The sequence below is a fragment of the Halichoeres trimaculatus genome, unplaced genomic scaffold, assembly GCF_033239565.1.
Source record: "Halichoeres trimaculatus isolate MK-OKI-2021-1 unplaced genomic scaffold, fHalTri1.1 fHalTri1_scaffold_4, whole genome shotgun sequence".
NCBI classification, from domain to species: domain Eukaryota; kingdom Metazoa; phylum Chordata; class Actinopteri; order Labriformes; family Labridae; genus Halichoeres; species Halichoeres trimaculatus.
In genome coordinates, this window is record NW_027437182.1 from 6,126,550 (window position 1) to 6,146,974 (window position 20,425).

Genomic DNA, 20,425 nt, shown 5'->3' on the forward strand with positions numbered 1-20,425 from the left:
TAATGGGATAAGACATCACAATTTAGAGCAGTTACTTCTTTGTACAACTTGTTTTTTTACAAAGCCACCCACTTTGGATTGACCGAAGGAAACAGAAGAGCTCAACACTGCAAAAATCTAAAATCTTATCAAGTGTTTTTGTCTTTTTTTCAGGAGAAAATGTCTTTTTACACTTAATATGAGCCACATTTACCTGACCAGTCCAGAAATATGTCGCATTTTAAGTTATTTAAAGACAAAAATGAGGTCTGAGTTGCTTGTAAGAAGTTGAAAAAATCTGCCAATGGAACAAAAGAAAAGTTACTTGCATTGGAACATTAATTTAGTTTCAAGCAAATCTTTTCTTTTTCCAACGTCAGATTTTTTTTATTTTTATTTTTTGTCTTAAAGAAAATTGAAATAAGACTTTTTTCATACTGATAAGTTGAATGTGGCTCATATTAAGTGTAATATGACATTTTTTTTACTTAAATTCCGACAAAAACACCTTTTTTTTTAAATTTATATTTTATTTTGAGACCTAGTCGAAACATGACCATTACAGGACATTTCATTGGACATTTCCATAATACCCTTTGCACCTCTAATGCTCCCTACATCTCCGCTACCTTAAAAAAAGGGAAAAAAATAAAATAAAATAAGGAGGGGGTGGTATATAATAGAAAATAAATAGATAGATTAAAAAGTAAAAAGCTGGGCCAGATGTTAAAATCATTGATATATTCGAAAAACAGGAACAACAGAAATAAAAAGTTATAAATATTTAAAAAAAATATAAAATAATAATAATAATAATAATAAACATGAAAAAAGTGCAAAATGTTAAATGTAAAATAAGACAAAAATACTTGATAAAATTTCATTTTTTTGCAGTGAAAGCTGAAGAATCTAAAAAAAGAATCATAAATAAAATCTTTTTGTACAGCTTCTTGAATTTTAATGCAACTATAATGTGTTTTAATTTCCACATGTGAGAGAGAAAAACTATCCTCTGTAACAATCAAGATTTGTTCTGCCTTACAGAACCATCCATACGTTGCCAAATAGTCGTATTACATCCAGCTCTCGCTGTGATGATCCACTCCAGTTATTTCCTCTCACTTCTCAGAACTCTTCGTGTAATGCTCTCTCCCTCTGCACCACAAACTTGAGGAATAAAAACCTTGATTCGGCCATTTTGCCAAAGTGAATTAATTTTCTGATTTCTTTATGAGTGAAGACAAAAGTTTATTATTACTTGATCCCACTGGGTCTTTGTTTTATCTCTGTGAAGTCTTCAGACATAATTAATCTTCTAAATTTGTCTCAGTCTTGAGACATCAGGACAGATATGCTCACTGGGGAAAAGACAACTGGCTCCCTGCAGCCTGGGAAAAGACGCTGCAGAGCTAAAAGAAAGATTTTCCTATCGTTCTGGACCAGCGGCTGGATAATTACGTCCTCCTCAGCTTTGTAGACCTGACTGTGGCCATTTCCCCTAGCTACCAGTTAAATGTATGTGTGCAGTGGAGCGTGAGATCCTTCTGACCGGGGAGGTCAGTGATCTGCAGGTCTTACCAGGACAGTCAGTCTGCATGATTGCCTCTGGCCCCGGGGCCCCTTCTCCTCCAACCCCAGGGCGGCTCAGCTGGACACGGACACGGTAACGAGTGGAGGGCTCCAGGTTCATGAGTGTGATGGGCTCTTTGTCACTATAAACTAAAAAAAAGTACATCATTACATGAGGAGTTGGTTTTCAAAGACTGAGTTTGATCTTACCTAGACATGACCGACTCTAACAGGAGCTTTCTTTTATCAGTTACCTTGGGGCGGCCCCCAGGACCTGGTCTCCCTCGCGGACAAAGTAATTCAATTATCTTTTTGCTGTATCATCAGTGTGCTGTCAAACATTTAGTCTGACAGCTATGCCCTCACAGCAGTTTCAGTGATTAAAGGTAAAAGTACAGGAATTGTCAGTCTCATTTGACTTGATGGGTTAAAAAAACAGGAACACAATTAATCGCAGTCTTAATCAGCTAAATTGAGAAATCAAAAATGAACAGTCTCTGATTTTAATTTTAAAATTGTTATCTGCAGCTTATCCCCAAACTTGTTTACACATTTTAAATGTATGTTTTTAACTTATTCTGTAATCATGTTTTATGTATAACCATTGTGAAAGAGATCTTCATTCCAACAGCCTCTGGTTCCATACCTGCATTCCTTATCATAACCAGCAGGGGGCAACGACACTTGATGCACAGTGACCACATGGCCAACAGTAAACAGAGCCTCCTACTCAACTGATTTACTGGAGAAACAAGCATGGTCTCAACTTCTAATTCAAAGTCGTCTTTAAGCAGTGGCATGCACAGACTTTTTGAGGGCAGGGGGGAAAAAGAGGGCACCAGGCTTCAACCAGGCTCTAATAATAGCTTTTTTTAATGCTGTAAAAATCGATTCTGTTTTTTTTTGCACTTCGGCTTAGGCTTCACTTTTCTAAAAAGGATGTTGCCCCCTTGGTTTTAACCAGCCAAGACAGCAGTTCAGTGTTATTTTTTCCACTAGGAGAGCACCTTAGCATATGTTTTGGCTTCCATGTGGTCACTTTAATGCGTGTTTTCAACAATTTAGCAACATAGAGGGGCAACCCTTGTTTGACCCTATCTGAACCATTATATTTTTGTTGCCTGGTACTTTTTCTTTTTATCCTGGTATTGTAGCACTACTGAGGACTGAAATTCAAAGATCCTCTCCATGTAATGTTACACTCTGTTGTAATGACTGATAGCCTTTCACACTCACCTATGATGGAGGACCAGGAGTCTCCGTTCTCCTCTGGCTTATAGAGGAGCCGGGTGGATACAATGGGGCCGTCTCCTCTGTGGGAGTCCGTGGGCATCACCAGCAGCTGTTTACTCCTCTTTTCCAACAGCTTAGGAGCCGTTGTGGGTACAGGAGGCTCTGAGAGGAAACAGCAGCAGATTGTCTTCATAATAAAGACTATAAAGTGTATGAAATTCTATATAATAATTATCTGAACAAGAAGTTTTATTTAATTTATGAAATTGTACGTTATGTCTTATTTTTTAAATTTACGTACATTTCCCCCAAAACTTGGATTTATAAAAAACCGCAAAATTTAAAAATGTGCAAAATAAAAAAATGTGCAAAAATATTAAAAGATGTAAACAATTAAAATAAATAAAAAATTAGAAATGTCAAGAATTTGCATAAAAAAAATCTTGAAAACTTTTTAAAGACTTTAATAAATTTTTTAATTTGAAAAATGTGCCAAATATGCTTTAATTTTTGTAATTTCAAAATTTTTCCAATATTCTACAAAAAATGTTATTAAAAATATCTTCCAAATTTTTTTGAAATTTCAAAAATTTGAAAATAAAAAATAAAATTAAAAAAAAGTTGTTTAAACTTGCAAAATTTCCAAACAATCTTGAAATGTAAAAAAATCTGCCAAAACTGTCTGAAATGTTTGCAGTTTCAAAAATTTGCAAAAGTTGCTTTCCCATGGTTGATGCTTGTGAAGAATATTTAGTTTAACAAAACGATAATGCATGTTTTTATCTAGTGTTCGTCTTTAATCATGAATACTCTGGAAGAAAAATAAAAAAAATCTTTCATGTTCATATTTTAAAAAATATATTTGATATTTAAATATTTACATATTAAAAAAAAATTCTACAAGGAGCCACTACAAAGGAGTCAAAGAGAGAATGTGAATGAGGCTCCAGAGTCACAGGTCAAAGACCCTTGTTCTGGGAGAATAAACATCTCTTCTTCTCTGTCTTTAAAAGTCAGTCACCTTTAACAGTGAGGTTGAACTTGCGGGAGTCCTGCCCCCCATTGGTGGACACCCTGCACTCCCATAATCCTCCTTGCTGAGCAGTCAGAGGAGGGATGTCAAACAGGGCTGTGCTCTTATTGGAGTCCATCATGGTGCTTGAAGCCTGAAAGCAAACACACACACAAACTTGAAAACCAGCACATCATTCTTAAAACCCCATCCTAACCCCCTGAACCTGTTTCTGCTGCTGTGCACATTGGTAATAAGACTGTCTTCAGTGTGAGAAACTCTGGCGTTCCTGTGGGAAACGCTGGTTCAGGTCTTTATCAGATTATTCATATTATCAGGGAAACAGCACAGCGGGAATAACACATTAATCTGAGCATGTCACTTTTAGCCAACACATGCAGACTGCTGCTCTGGAGAGTGATACAGCCTTATCTGGTCAGACCATTGTGTTGTTGACTTCCTCAGAGATTGACTTGACCCTGTAATCATTGGATTGATCTTAAAGGCACAGTGCAATTAGACTCTGTGATTCTTTAGCGGCCGATAAAGCACGCTGCATTGTTCATGGAAGCACACAAACTGCAGATCAACAATTAGGAGGGTGATGAATTAATTTTTTCCACAGTTGATGGCAGAGTTTGGCACTTTGGGAAGTGTTTGTGATGGGTTTGGGGTCTGGTCATCTCAGAAATGCCAACTCTCATTCAGAAAAAAAAATCAAGCTGAACTGTAAAGCTTTTAAGGAGGAAGAGGAAAAACAAAATCCACATAGGGATATTTGAGCACGCTGCTGTTGTCCAGCTTTTTGATTAAGAGGCATTGAAGAGGCTGACCAGACAAACAGGACGGAGTGCTGAGGATAAGTAAAACCACAACAGATCCTTTCTTTGAGCATTGATGGATATTCTTCTCCCCACAATCATCCGTTTGCTTAACAGTATTCAGTCTTACTTTGTTTTTTCTCTGGCCCGGGTTACATTGTCTTTACTGTAATTTTGTTGAGATGGATAATCTTTCTGCTCTCTGTCCTTTGCCAGATTTTCCATCTTTTTACTCCAAGAGGAACTCTTCTGTCTGCTGAGTCACTGAATAACTCCAGAGTTACACAAAATCAAATCAAGTGTTCTTTTCTTTTCTTTAGTTTTCACTTAAGAGGCATCTTCAGGGCACCTCTGTGTGCACCAACTATCAGAGACTCTACACTGGATCGCCCTCATCAATCTGTGTTTCTCATTTTTAAAAAAAAAATCAGACCAACTTTGATATCCAATAATGATGATAATAACTTAATTTACAGGGACATTGGTATAAACAAAGAGCTTAAACAAGAAAAGTTAAGGAAATGAATGAATGACAGATTCAACAATAATTAAGAATCAAGGAGGACAATCCAACATGTAAAGAATACGACGATGATTGGCGTCCATAGACTGTTTGGAAGGCAGAGGCCAAAATAAAAGAAACGCATATGAAGCGCATTCTGGCCACTGATGGGGGCACTAGGTTCCACTTGTTTTTTGAAGGCACTTAAGCACACGTTTTGGCTTCCAAGATGTCAGTTATTACGTTTGAACAGACCAAGGGGACAATTAAGGGTGTGGTCACCCCGGCCATCCATAAAGTACGATTGCTCCCCGCAGCACTGTTCCCCCAACTGGAGAGTACGGCCATCACGCCAATATGAACCAGACTTTAACAGGTATCACATACGCCCATGGCCCTCCTACGCCATCATGAAGCGTCTGTTTATATGTAGCCCCGATCTCATCAGAGTCAGCTCAATGAGACACAGAGAGCACTGCTACAACTTTATAGACTTTTAGACTTATGGTCGGACATAGCCCTCTAACACCCCATTTTGTTTAAAATGATTGTCAAGAGATTCGCTCGTGGTGATCATACGTCATGGATCATACGCGCTGTCCGAGTGCTTGTGCTCGTGCATCAAGTAAACCGTGCTGAAGCCCATCTCTCCGAAGCAGAGAAGTGAACCGGCTCAAGCACAGCACGGTTGTGGTCACACTGGCCGATTGAAACACGCTTTACGGCGTGCTTAAGCATGGCACGGTTTGTCAGTGTGACTGCGTCCTTAAGCCGCATTTCCACCAAGCAGACGGGTTCGGTTCGTCTCGGTATGACGTGCATTTTGCAGCGTTTCCACTGACTTATCCCGGGACAGATCCCCAAAAACCGAGACGAGCCGGCCTACTTTTTTGGGACCCTTTCGTATGGGTGCCAGACTGAACCGATCCGCTCTCGGAAGGTGGAGCTACAACACTGCAGACCGTTGATTGGTCAAAACAATCGTCACTTACCCCGACAGCGGCTGCATTTCTCTTGGTGGCACACAGACTTCTCTGAAACAAAGCTTGATTGCCCTTTGTATCAAAGAGCTACATGTCAATCACAGGGAGAACGAAATGCTGCATGTCATCATCTGTGCTCTTTGTTTACTGTGTCGCGTTTTTCTTCTTTGTTGGATTTATTAGCGGGATAAGCTGCTACGGCGTCACGCTATTGTTTAACAGCTTTCGGCATCCGGCTTACACGCCACCTACCACGAGAGGGCACAGTTTGCTGTGGAAATGCAAACGGGATCAGGCTTAACTGTACCAAACGGTACTGACCGACCCGAACTGCTTAGTGGAAACACAGCTTTAGATTTTAGTGTGTTTTTCCACCCAAGAGGGCATTTCAGCACATGTATGGGCTCCCAAGCGCACACTTAAGCATGTGTTAAGTGGCTGACAACGATACCCAAAAATCCAACAGCAGGAGGGCAGCACAAGAAACCATCAACATGGACTGAGACTAAAAGAACTAGAGGAGAAGTACGAAAATGACTTTATATGGACTATGAAACTTTATATATATATATATATATATATATATATATATATATATATACACACACACACACACATATATATTTATATATATATATATATATATATATATATATATATATATACACTCAAAGAAAAGAAGAGACGGAAAGAAGTTATGATTATATTGATAAAAATTACATAAAGTTCAATTAACTAAATTGAAATTAAATTCAAATAAGTGTAGTAATGATAACAAATAATAAAAATTGTTAGAAGTATTGCAATAAGATCAAACAGTCCAAAAATCATGAGTATAAAAACATCAGATAAACAAAAAAAACCAAACAGTATAAAATAAAAACTTGAAGAATGAGGTCAAAAGGCTAAAGGCAATAAAAAGACGACATCACATAAAAGCTACACTGCAAAAAAATGAAATCTTTTCAAGTGTTTTTGTCTTATTTTAAGTAAAGAATGTCTTCATATACTTGATATAGCAACATTCAACTGATCAGTCCAGGGAAAATGTCTAGTTTCAAGTTAATTAGCAACAAAAATGAGGTCTGAATTGCTGGTTACTTTCAAAAAAAAATCTGTCAATGGAACTGGAAAAATTTTCTCTAAAATTTGAAACCAGAAAAATGTCTTAAAACAAGAAAATTTTCTCTTGTTCCATTGGCAGATTTTTGTATACAAGTTGTATATACTTTATTACAAGTAATTCAGACCTAATTTTTGTCTTTAAATACCTTGAAACAAGACGTTTTTCTGGACTAGCCCGGTGAATGTGGCTCATATTAAGTCTGAAAAGACATTTTCTCCTGAAAACAAGACAAAAACAGTTGGTAAGATTTCATTTTTTTGCAGTGCAGTTGCTGTTTGTGGATGTTTTCTACCTTGAGCACTGTGCTGTCCAGCTTCCTCAGCTCGATGCTGGTGTGGCTGGGCAGGGGGTTTCCTGTAGCTGAACAGGAGATCTTAGGGCTGGAGTTCAGATTCCACTCCAAATTACTATCCAAATCCAGGATCTGTGGAGCCCGGTCTGAACAAGATGGAGCAGAGGGGAGATCGTGGGATATCAGTATGAGCTATTGATGTTCCAGCAGAGTGAGTGATAGAGGGATGGAAAATAGTTTATTACCCCTCAAAGGCTCATTTTACAAAATCCCAACCTAATTATCTTCACATTTCCAAAGAAGATTTTTGACCCGACTCACTGGTCAGAGATTGAGATCATGAATCACACTAATTATGTTTGCTGTTAAACTTCCATGGAAAATCCCGCAAACTGTTACAGCCTCGAGGATTATTTTCCCACTGATTGCTCTACGTTTCAGCAGACAAGCCTGTTTGATCTGAGTTTTATTAGGATCAAAAAACTGATCAAGCCTTGTCTGATAAATTACACTGCACGTAATCCGTGAGTGCAGAGCAGTGTTTTCTGTGCTTCTTTTCACTGGAGAACGTCACTACGCTCAATATTTTTTCAAACAAGATTAAGTCCAGTGAGGAGGAGGAGGAGGAGGAAGAGGAGGATGGGAGGTTAAATGTGCTGATGTGATGTGAAGACACAGACCAGACTTCTCACAGTTCTGTCCTCTCCATCCTCTGGGACACTGGCAGCCACTGAAACGGTTACACTCTCCTCCATTCTCGCATTTACAGCTCAGCTTGCAGTCTGGTCCGTACATGTCCACATGGCAGGCTGAAAACAGAAAACATAAAGTGAAACTGTGACGGGCAGAAGGAAAAAGTGCATCATTAACCTTGAAGATGGTTAAATGACAGGATATGAGAGAAAATGGTGCTCACGTGTCTCACAGCGGCTCCCAGACCAGCCGCTGGCGCAGGAGCAGCCATACGGGTCCGGTAGGCAGAACCGAACCCCTTTACAATTTATCCCGGAGCCACATGACTCCTGGCAGTTTCTTCCAAACATTCCTTCTCTGCAGGCTGCAAGAAAGAACGAGGAAGACAAATTCACAAATGTGTTTATTTAAATTCCTTTGGTTTTGGTGTATCAAGCTTTCATGAAAATAACCCAGAGGAGGTTTTGACTGCTCTGCCAGTTTGTCCAGCAGATGCTAACATCTGCTAAAGTATGTAACTTGGACAAAAATAATCAAAGTTTTGGCACAGTCTGCACCCTGATGTAGAGAATATGTCAGAGAAGATACTGTAACCAAATGATGACCACATTACTTCCTGTTACACTCAGGATGGGAAGCTAAACATGGCAGGATAATGTTGTTTTGCTGTGTCCCTGTTTCACAAATTTTCACAGATGTGTGGTCTTTGAAAAGCAGCCAAAAAAAACATGATTAGTTAAAAATCCAGGTGGACACTGGGTAAAAACTAACAACATATTCAACGAATAAATAAAACAAAACAGGAAAACAAGATTTGTTAGCATTTAACCAGCTTCTTGTAAAAATCACAGTAAAATGACCTGGCTCACAGTAATTGAATGATGAGTGGTTTTGGCTGAGCGATAATGTCACATCTTAAATCTTAAATCTTTTTTGTTATCGTGAACATTAAAAAAAAAACTGTTTAATGGATTTAACTTACACTTAACCAAGCTCAACTTCCTCCCCTAAAATCCCTGGTTTTAGCATCTACTCCCCTTTTGGTGAGATGTTAAATCCTACTTCTTTGGTAATCCTCAAAACCCCCTTCTTGTTCAACATGGCTTTGTGATCCTATGTCTTTCCTCCAAGTGGAGAAGATAAATCTAAGGGTGAAGGGCAGTTCTAGGAATTTAAAAAAAAAAGTTGAAATGTTTTCTTGACCATTTCTAGTCCTGTCCTGTCCTGAGTCTTGTCTTTTTCCCAACTTAGACCTAGGGATGGGTACCTTTTATATTTGAAACAAGACAGCGCAGTACCTGGAAATTGGTATTAGTACCCAACGGTACCAATATTTCAGTACTTTTTTGTGGTAAAATTTTTTAAATGATAAAATCTCAAGTTTTTTCCATTTTATCATATTCATTCTTAAATGTATAACCTTGCAATGCTGTGTTTATGCCCAGCATGAAAAATCACCCACTCCTCCACTCCCTCACAGTCACAAGGATGCACTTAGGTACCTAAGCACAGTACCTTTCTGATTTTACGTGAATCAGTACCCGGTACTTTTGACAGAATTTGGTCGGTACCTATAAAAGTACCTTATTAGGTACCCATCCCTACTTAAACCCCCTTTTATCTTTTTCTTAACTCTGGATTATTTACTTGTTTATATTTCAGCACTTATTTGGTAACTTTTTTTAATCTAGAACAATCATTTATCTTATTGCATGAACTTGATTTTATGTTTTATAATTTTCTTTGATTGCAGAGACAATGTTTATGGTTTTGTTAAAGGAAACCATTGTTTTTCCCGTGATTGTGTCTCCCCCCCCCCAAAAAAAAGGGGAAAAAAAAGAAAAAAAAAGTTTTTCCAGAGCTACATCTAGAGTCCACTTGTGCAAGATTTTTGTAACACCATACTTGCGCATCATCAACGTGCTGTTTATTGCATTATTTTGCACACTGGCTGTAGCATTTAGCTCACAGCCTCAAAGTTTGGTTAGCATAGCCGTCCCCCCAAGTCTAAAGTGTAGTGTATGTGCATGAGCTAAGTACTTTTACTGCTGTTTCTACTGTATAAAGTGTTAAACAGTGACTCAGCTCTTTGTAAAAAATAAAACTACTCAGTGCAACAATCAATGTGTGTTAACCTATTTAACATACAGAATTCAAACACATCTCTTCCTCCATAGAGACTGGAGTACCAACCTGTCTCACAGCGCGTTCCCATGAACCCTGGGGGGCAGATACAGTCTCCATCCACATCATGACACACTCCTCCGTTCAGACACTCTGGACAGTCTCTGTCACAGGAACTCCCCCACTTCTTACTGGGACAGTCTGCAGGAATACGATCGTCGTATTGTTAGACAACACAATGATTGATACAACATTTTCATTGGTCCATTTAGAGCAGGGGTCTCCGTGAGCTGTTGTCAGCAAGCAGGCCTTTGATAAGTGGCTCACCAAACAAATGTGAAATGTAAAAAAAGAATAAGGAAGAAAATGCAAAGAATGAACGCAAAGTGTATCTACTTGCTACAACTCTATATCTTTCCAATCTCCCCCTCCCTGCCACAGAGAATTTCAGCCAATCACCCCTGTATATTTGACCCCATTACTTGTCCTACTTCACAGTAACAAGTATGTTAACTCATCAATAACAAAGTACAGTGTTTTACAACATACGCAAATAGATTCATGGTTACAAATTTGGACTTTTTGAGACTCCCACTCTGCAAGACTGAGCATACTGCAGATCAATCCTCCTAACTGCAATAGGACTTTACAACATATCATAACAAACCTGGATTCACACATGTTTGCCATCCAAAAGTCAATAAGTACAGTCATCTTCGCACATCATCCCAGTATTGACTGTTATTGTTTATTCTTGTACTTATTTTGTTGTTGCATAAATAGTGATATTTTTCATTTTCTTTTTTTTCTTAATTTTTATTTTAGAGTTCTTGAGTTTCTCTTCTGTTCTATTCCTATTGTTACATTTTTGCATTTTGATTGTTAGAAGCTGACACTAAAATTTACCTCATGGTGACCAAGAAAGAATGTTTTATTTGATTCCATTTTACTATTACTAAAACTTTTGTACTGTTTGGAGATAAACAATGGGTCGACCAGGTCCTTCCAAAAAAAAAAAGAGAGAATAACAGACAATTTACAAGGCCCTGGTCAGTAGCATGCAGTGTCAAACATCATATTAAAGGTCAGCTTATAATAAAGTGATACATATGTATCCGGTGAAAAAAAATAAACAAATAAGAGGACTAGCAGCTTGTTCTATTGTTTAAACGTAGCTCTCATCCTGGTAATGGTTGGGGACCCCTGATTTAGACAAACTGCTTCAATATTATAAATGTATAATAGGGCTGAATGGTTTTGGAAAATAATCTAATTGTGATTTTTTTATACCAATATTGCGGTTGCGATTTAGCATACTTTTTTTTATTTAAAGAAGTCTTTTTTGCATCCTTTAATGGAAAAAGAAAAAGGAATACTGTGAAATTTTACTGTCCTCCAGTTGTCAGTAAGAGTAACAAACCATACAGAATTAAGTGATCATGGGGCATGGCTCTACAATCTACTTGGTTGATCCTTGTAGGTTTTAAGGAGAACAAGTACAAGTTACTATATTTCCTCCAGGTCTGTGTACATAAAACTTTTTTATTCTAACCGTAGCCTTTGCGATTTGAAAATGGCTTTCTATTACATTGAGATGTCCATTTTAAATCGATTAATTTTTCAGCCCTAATGTATAAAGTGGCATTTTGTGTATCTGTGTTGCTTTAAGGACATTTTTCAGCTACAGATAGACAGTTAGTTTATATTAAATATAAACATAAAACTGCTGCCAGAGGTGGATGGAAGGAAAGAGAAAACATAAAGCAGGTGGATATAGTTGTACTGTTGCAGATCTCCCAGAGGAAATAAAACAAAATTGCCCTCAGTGAGTTCAGGATCGGCTCCTGGTTTTATTAAAAGAGGACTGTTTTCAGATTTTGTAGAGATAAAGCTAGCTTGGAGCCAGTTAGCTTGGTATAAGAAACGGAAAACTGAACTGGAAAAACTGAAATCTTATCAAGTCTTTTTGTCTAACTTTGTATTAAAAAAAGCCTTTTTAGACTTAATATGACCCACATTAACCTGATCAGTCCAGAAAAATGCCTTATTTCAAGTTATTTACAGACAAAAATGAGGTCTTAATTGCTTGTAACAAGTAAAGAAATCTGCCAATGGAACAAGAGATAAGTTGTTTTAAGACACTATTCTAGTTATAAGCAAATCTTTGAGCATATTTTTCTTGTTTCATTGGCAGATTTCTGTTTTTACTTGTTAGACCTCATTCAGACCTCATTTGCTCTTTAAATTACTTAAACCAAGACATTTTTCTGAGCTGACTAGTTGAATGTGGCTGTGACAAAAAAAACTTGATAAGATTTCTTTTTTTTTTTTTTTTGCAGTGGACATACAACAAGTGTACCTCACTAGACTAAGAAGCCAAAATGTCAAGAGCTTCCCCTTCTGTCTGGATGCATTATGGGTCATAAACCTCACCTCCTTCATGGGTATGGATGGAAATGGATGGAAAATGAGTAGATTTTAGGTTTTAGATCATTTTTTGGTGAGCTATGGAAGATTGTGTTTACTACGTATTCTCCTTTACATGTATGTGCTCTGTCTTTTAAACCTGTATGATAAAAAAATGATCTTTGCACAACACCACCCTCCTTTTCCATGCTCTGGGGTTATTTGTGAAGTTTGTTTTTGCTTTTAGATTAGCCAATCTTGAAGAATTTGCTGTGACTCATCCTTACAACATCATGTCCTGCACTCAGGAGTTACATCATCCCTCAAAAGTAAAAGAAGTTTGTGGAAACTTGCATCAAATCAACACCTGAACGTGTGTAATAACAGCCCAGTTATCTGCTCATGTGTGTGTGTGTGTCATCTTAGATTGTGAAAGTCAGCAAACCTCTAACAATGAGCCTCATCCAGGCGCCGTTTAGGGGGCTGTCTCCCACGTAGCTGGCGCTGTAGATGCCCTCATCCTTAAACTGTAAATTCTCCACCGTCAGAACAGCTGTGCGGTTTATTATGTCGTTCCAGTGAGTCATGTAATTGTAGTTTCCTACACAAAAAAACAAGAAAGATGTTTTTTAATGCTTCATTTGCTTAACATGCTTTTTTAAACTGTATGGTTGCTGTTAGTTGAGGCCGGTCTTACCGTTAAACTTCCACGTCACGTCTCTTTTTTGGGAGCTGAGGAGCTGCATGCTGAGGTGAACTGTCTCATTTTTGTTTGCAGTCATTGTGAGGTGAGTTGGAATAAAATCAGCTGTAATAAAAACACACAGAAACACCAATTTCACCAAAAAGTGTGTCCAACCCAAGCTGTGTAATCTGCATCATCATCTCATCTGAGCTCACCTCTGCCGATGTTGTTGATCATCGTAACTGTCTCGGGGCGGGTAGCTCCCATAGTGGATTTACAGTAGAAGATGCCGATATGATCCAGCTCTTGGAAGTGTCGAGCCACGGCCTCTTTGCTCCTGGGTTTGTGCACTCTAAAGGTTGGTTTCTTGGGGAATACGAGGATTTTGTCATCCTTTTTGATGTCGAGCTCCACCGGGAGAAAGCTGCGCTCTCCGCTGATACAGCTGATGTAGAAGTGGTTGGCGTTTGTGAACTGGGCCGGGGAGATCATGGTCAGGTCAATCACAGCATCTGTAGGAAGAAGACGATGGGTTTGAAGAAATGGTCTGAGAGTTGTAGATTGCTTTATATCAAATACTGAACCATTGCAATCTGTTCTTGTAAAGTTTGTTGTAGACATGGAAGCTCTGAGGTTACTTCAGGCTGTTTCATATAAACATGGTCCTCAAGAGTTGAAGTTTTATGGGATTAGTGATCAGAGCAAGAAATATAAACCTTTGTCATTGGATTTTACTTAAAAAATCTCTAAACTGGATGACCTACAACTTTATCAGACATATGCCCAGCAGGTGCACTGAATTCTTTTAACACTCAGTAAAAGCTCAATAAAAGCTCAGGGTGTGTTTCTACACTGTCCAGATGTTTTAAAACCATAAGGGCTGTAAACATCCCTCTTAGCATCTCTAAACAATTCATCTCCTTATCTCCTGATCAAGCTCTTCTTTAATCAAACCCTGCTAACACATCAAAAAAAAAAACTGAAATCTCTATCTTAATCTTATTATTTGTCATAATTTAAGTAAAAATTATCTTTTTATACTCAATACTTTAAGGAAAATTTGATCAAAAATGTGTTTAAAACCAGAATCATGTGTTTAAACAAGACACCTTTCTTGAAATATGACTTTCCCTGGACTGGTCAGGTGAATGTGGCTCATATTAAGTCTAAAAAGACATTTTCTACTGAAAATAAGACAAAAACACTAAATATATTTTTAGTTTTCTCCTGTACAGGTTTCAGGTTAGTGTTTTCTTTCTAACAGGGACGTTTTTAAGATCTGACTTTTAGGGGGAGCTTAGAGTGGAGGTCTGCAACCTGCAGCTCTGGAACCACAAGTGGTTGTTTAGCCTCCTTGTAGTGGCTCTCTCTGGCCTTGTCAAAAAAACAAAAACAAACAAACAAACAAACAAACAAAAAACAAAATATCATTAAGATATATAAAAATTATTTCTGAATCTTGTTCTGATTTCTTTTGTTTTTGCTTGTTTTGTTGTAGTTATCTCCCCACTGTGCAATGTGACATTGAAATGACGTATATGTAACGTAATTTTTGACGTCTGAATCAGGTCTCCTGAAGGTGCATAATGAAAGTTTTTTTTCGGCCGTCGTATGGAGGTCCGAGGTCTACTAACAACGTCTGAATGTTTGGATCCATTCTGAACGTCTCATTGACGTCTAGATTTGGTCTGCAAATGACGTCCAAATGCTGAACGTCATAACAATGTCCAAAAGAAGTCAGATTTAGATGTCAAAATTTGTACCAATTTTGCACGTTGCTCTGACGTCTAGATATGGTCTTTGATGAAGCGACCCAATACTGACGTGATCTGCATGTCTCTCCGACCTTCGATGCTCAACGTTCGATTTTTAGATGTTGGAGCTCAAGGTGACACCTTTTGTAAAATGAATTAATATAATAAATTTATTAGAGATCGCTTTACCAGCTGTTTTAAATTTTGCGGCTCTTAACTACTTTTCTTTGGGGGAAGAGGAGGCATCATGGCTCTTTTGATAGGTAGGGTTGCAGACCCCTGCTCTAGAGAGATCAGGATGTAAAGAGTTTCTTGCAAGTGATTGAACCTACACTTTAACCCTCATTCACTCAACAATAACAACATTGAGAATACTTAGCTATGAATTTTCTGTTTGCAACAACAATACTAAAGAATTTGTGTTATATACCACATGAAATTGAAAAAAAAAAAGAAAAATGGAATAAGCTGTGTTTCAGGTTCTGTAATCATTATGAATATGATTTATTTTCTCAGGTAAGACAAGGTTTATAATTAAAATGTCTTGTTTCAAGTGATTTAAAGACAGAAATGAGGTCTGAATTGCTTGTAACAATCAAAAAAATAATCTGCCAATGCAACTAGAGAAAAATTTGCTTGGAAATTTGTTTGAAACTAGAATAATGTACAAGTAACTTTTCTCTTGGTCCATTGGCAGTTTTTTTTTACCTGTTACAAGCAATTCTGACCTCATTTTTGTCTTTAAACAACTTGAAACAAGACATTTTCTGGACTTTTCAGGTGAATGTGACTCATATTAAGGCTTAAAAGACATTTTTTACTGAAAATAAAACAAAAAAACTTGATAAGATTTCAGTTTTTGCAGTGTAGGGGAGCTGGGAGAAGATATTCGGGGGCTTTGGCACCCCTAAAAAAAGGTCTAACAACGCCCATGCTTCTTCTTCTGCTTTAAACTTAAGTATCAGCCATCAATAGAGGCCATCATCTCAGTTTCTCTGGGTGAAACATGACAAAAGTTTGAATCAAAAAGAAAAGAAAGATCTTATGAAGATAAAATAATGTGGCGCCATGTGCCAGTGAAGCCAGAGAAGAAACATTATCTACAGTCAATAAGTTAAGAGGTTACAATGGTACTTTGACACCTGAGGTAGAGATTTGAAAACTAGACCAGTTTCCTCTTTTTTTTTCCTTTTTCTTTTTTGGTCAAAGAAAAGTATTCAGGAATGTAGTTATTTCAATAAACTTGCCAAACCCTGTGTTGTTTGTCTAAGATTCCTTCTTACTGGAATTTAAGCCCCAGAACCAAAGAACAATAGCAGGAAACATGGATGAGCTCCTTTTCTCCCCAAGGACTCAGAAATCCAGGCTCTGCACTCAGAGCACTTTTGTCATGTTAACAAAGTTAGAATCGTTAAAAAGGCACACAAATAAAGAATACTGAAAGACAGGAAACAGATCCCTCTAAGTAAATTAGACATTTCTTGGAAGTGAAACCTCACTTTGATGTTTCGCTCCTGTAAAGTGCTCCCTAAAACATGATCCTGAAATGTGTTCCCTCTTACCTGATAAATCCAGAAAGCGCAACACAAACAGCCACAGAATCCTCATGGTTTTAGTAATCCTCATTGGGGAAACAAAGTTACAGCTTCTGAGCGGAATTAAGTTTAACTGAGTTGTACATCCAAAACGGTGACGCTGCGTCACGACGAGCGCTGCGCCTTTTTACGCATAACTTGGCGAACCTTCCAAAGCTCCGGTTCAGGAGTTAATTCTCCTCAGGAAAAAAAATCACAGCAGTCCTGTTTGACTTACAGAGGTTGTATCCGTCTCTCTGACCACAGAGATAGAGTTGTGGTGAGGTTCAGCTTTCTCGGGGTGGGAAAGGAAGGAAGAGCGTCATCAGACAGCGGAGGACTGCTGGCGCTCCGGACCTCCTCGGCTCGATTAATGGATTAATGAGTTTAAACTTTGTCACTGTTCGGTCCAGTACGGTGCCAAGCACTCTGATGGTTTGAAATACATCTTTTTCTGTGCTACCTGACGAGTTTTAGAGAAAGAAGTGAGTGTGGTTGTTTTATTTTTGTACAATTTTATTTTTTTCTTTGTGTTAAAGGAATTTAATCTGAAGCATTCTTACAAAGGTGTTGGAATAAACACATTTTATAAGAATCTAGGGATTTACTTTACAGAATAGAACAGAATAGAACTTAAATGTCATTGTAACAAGTACAACGAAATTGAAGTCACAGCACCAAACAAGAAAACTAAAGTAAGAAAGTGTATAGAAAGTGCAAAAAGCTCCATAAGAAAATAGATGCTGACAGCTTGTCCATCATTGTCCAGTCAGCCAGTCTCCACCTCCACAGGGTCCAGGACTGAGCTTCTTCAGCAGTCTGTTCAGTCTCTGTCTCCTGGATCCTGTCTGCTCACAGCAGGTGAAGCTCTTCCAACATGGTGTTGGTGTCTGATGTTAGCTCCGTTAGCCATGTCTGTGAATAGCATGATGCTACTCTGCCCTCTGGTATTCCCTCTGCTGCTGGGTTAGCACAGCTAGCTCGTCCATCTTATTGGGGATAGATCTTATGTTCCCAAATACGATGGAAGGAAGGACAGGTCGATGTCGTCACTTCTTAGCTCACACCTGAGAACCAGCATGTCATCTTCCCTTCCTCCTCACCTTGTGGGGAAACATCTGGCCTAGCACCAGTTAGCATTGACATGCTACAGGCTGCTAACAGCTGATTTCACATGTAAACAATGCAGCCATGGTTACATGTGGGATCTCCAGACAAACACAGGATCAAAAATAGTAAAAATATCACTGAAAACAAAACCAATTTGGTGTTCATGACCAACAAATAAGCCATACAAAGTAATGATCCACTCCAAATACCAATTTAAACCACTCATCCTGTGCAAACAGCAGTCATACACAGTGTATCCTTAACTGCTGACAGTGCATTTTCTCTCACAGACACTGACTTCTGCAGAGTTACTGTTAGAACACACTTGCAGCAGCAGCTGGTATCACGTTTTGCCAAATGCAACAGCTTTGTTCTTTCACTTCAATGAGTGGGTTACAATCCCTGCAGCTTTTATGTTCAGCTTCATGTTTTTTTTCTCCCTGTGTTAAAATCAGTCAGCCTCAGGAAATGATGAACAATATGCTTGTTTTGTCTATTCTGCTCAAATCTTTGAGTGCTGCTCTGTCGCACTCTTAAACAGCTGCACACGCCTTTTTTGTATTTACTCTGCAAAAACTGTGGAGCTGATTTGATGTTTTCTTTACGTTTCCTCGCAGCTTCAGACAATCGACTTGAAGTTGAGTCAACTTCTTATTGTTTGAGATTTCCTGTTTTCGATTTCAGGAGTGTAAATGTGGCTTTCTTTGGTGGGCACGGGAGATTTTGTTAAAGCAAGGTTGTCAAAAAAAGACTACTAAAAATATTAAGACAAAAGTTGGACGTCGATGTCTTTTTGAAAATGTGAACATCCTGATTAAATGACGAACTAAAATCCAGATCAGATAAAAAAAGGAAGTACTCGTCCAATCAGCTGAAGTTGAACAGAAAGAAGAGAAACCTGAAATGGGCATGCACAGGTTGGATTTGTTTGGTCTACAGATCACCGTGCCTCCATTTTGCCTCTTGGCAAACAAAGTCTGCTGGCGCCGAGCTTTGACTCAGATCTGTATTGTCTCCCTTTGACCTGTCGGTGTGACCTGTGCAGCTCAGAAGCCAGAACAGCTTCTTTTTAAAGGACCTCTAATTTCCTCTGTGCACACTTCAAAAACATCCACAGATGCAGAAATGGACTCTGCAGAGAGGACAATCACGAAGAGCTAGCTGCCAAGAGCCAATGCAGAGTGCACGTGTCTGTTTGCAGCACGAACCTGCAGCTGTGCACTGTGCATCTACAGGTGTGCATTAAAGGTTATGCAACAGAGGGTACTGGCAAACTCATTAAGCGGAAAGAAGAAAAAGACAGATAGGCGGTGCATGCTGCAGACACAGCTTGGTGGAGCCTCTATAGGAAGCCAGAGGGGAAAAGGCTGAAGGCTGGGTCAATACAGACGCTTCAGCCTGAGGCAGCGTTAAGGCTGCAGCCAGACGCCTCTGTTCGTATGCACTAACGTATGCAAACATGTAATGGTGCATTGAGAGTAAGAGGACTATAGCAGACTGTACGTATACATATGCATTGTTACATTAAGTACATTGTGTTTACATGAAGGAAATCATTCTGCAGGGTGGAGCTCGCTCTGTGCTCCTCGGACATTAGCCATTGTACCCAAAAGCCTTTGTTTCTCTGTAGTAATTATGAACTGTGTTTGTTGTTAAAGAGACGGCGGCTCGCTTTATGACACCAGCAGACACAGATAAGACTCAGCATGTCTCCTGGTCCAGTTCAAGTTTCACAATAGGGCTTCCCAAGCATAGCAACAGCGCATCAAACAATGCAAGTCTGGAACAATTCTCGACCAAGTTTTAAAATAAAGAGGAAAAAGGAGCATTAGAGAGATGACATGGTTTCATTTAAGTCAGACAACTTGGATTTGCAACAGATTGAAATGTTTTTGCTGCATCAACAGTGTGGGGTCGAGGTGGCAGTGACAGTGCAAAGCAGGGCTCATGCAATGAATATAAACCCCCAAAATCCTGAGGATTTATTTGCCACGTGATTGTTAAAATGAGCGGGCGCAATGTCCGAGCAATCTTTCGCTCATGTAATTCCCCATTCTCGCCCTGTTTCCTCTCTTATCTAATTGAAGGCATGAAAAAGCCCAAAAATAACTTTACAAAATGTTGAAAACACTGCAACTGTTACCTGATCCATAGCTCAATTTATCATTAGTTCATCAGAATTTTCCCAATACATTTTCATGATTTTTCCATGACTTGTTGATGTCTTTGAGACCGATTCTCATGACTTTCTATATATCTATCTCGGCTATAAACTTTGTGGTTTAAAAGTTGAAACATTTGTTCATTTAACCCAGAGACATCGGTTTAATACACTAGTTTTATGTGTCCCCATTTTCTTTTCTGCTTATTCTGGGTTCTGGAGCAGGTCCCAGCTGTAACTGGGTGCAAGGAAGCTAACATACAGTTCTACAGTTCAACAGTTCCATTTAGCAGACACTTTTGTCCAAAGCAACATACAACACAAGCAAGAATTTAGACAGAAGGAAAAACCTAGTTAAGAAGAAATGACCAAAGTACTCAAAAAGAGAGACCCTACAAACT

General features: G+C 38.6%; 1 protein-coding gene across 2 annotated transcripts in view; it reads right to left on the reverse strand.

Moving 5' to 3' along the window:
• The window catches only part of tie1 (tyrosine kinase with immunoglobulin-like and EGF-like domains 1), a 32,918-nt gene extending 15,904 nt beyond the window's left edge, over positions 1-17,014 (reverse strand). For both annotated transcript variants that reach the window (XM_074668826.1, XM_074668825.1), the window contains exons 1-11: positions 16,742-17,014; positions 13,641-13,937; positions 13,438-13,548; positions 13,186-13,341; positions 10,404-10,535; positions 8,434-8,574; positions 8,198-8,326; positions 7,518-7,663; positions 3,803-3,947; positions 2,785-2,943; positions 1,558-1,698 (exon numbers count right to left, since the gene is read on the reverse strand). In XM_074668826.1, coding sequence (XP_074524927.1) covers positions 1,558-1,698; positions 2,785-2,943; positions 3,803-3,947; positions 7,518-7,663; positions 8,198-8,326; positions 8,434-8,574; positions 10,404-10,535; positions 13,186-13,341; positions 13,438-13,548; positions 13,641-13,937; positions 16,742-16,805 — 1,621 coding nt within the window. In that variant the 5' untranslated portion in view covers positions 16,806-17,014. The remainder of the gene's footprint in view (positions 1-1,557; positions 1,699-2,784; positions 2,944-3,802; positions 3,948-7,517; positions 7,664-8,197; positions 8,327-8,433; positions 8,575-10,403; positions 10,536-13,185; positions 13,342-13,437; positions 13,549-13,640; positions 13,938-16,741) is intronic.
• Positions 17,015-20,425: the final 3,411 nt, after the last annotated feature.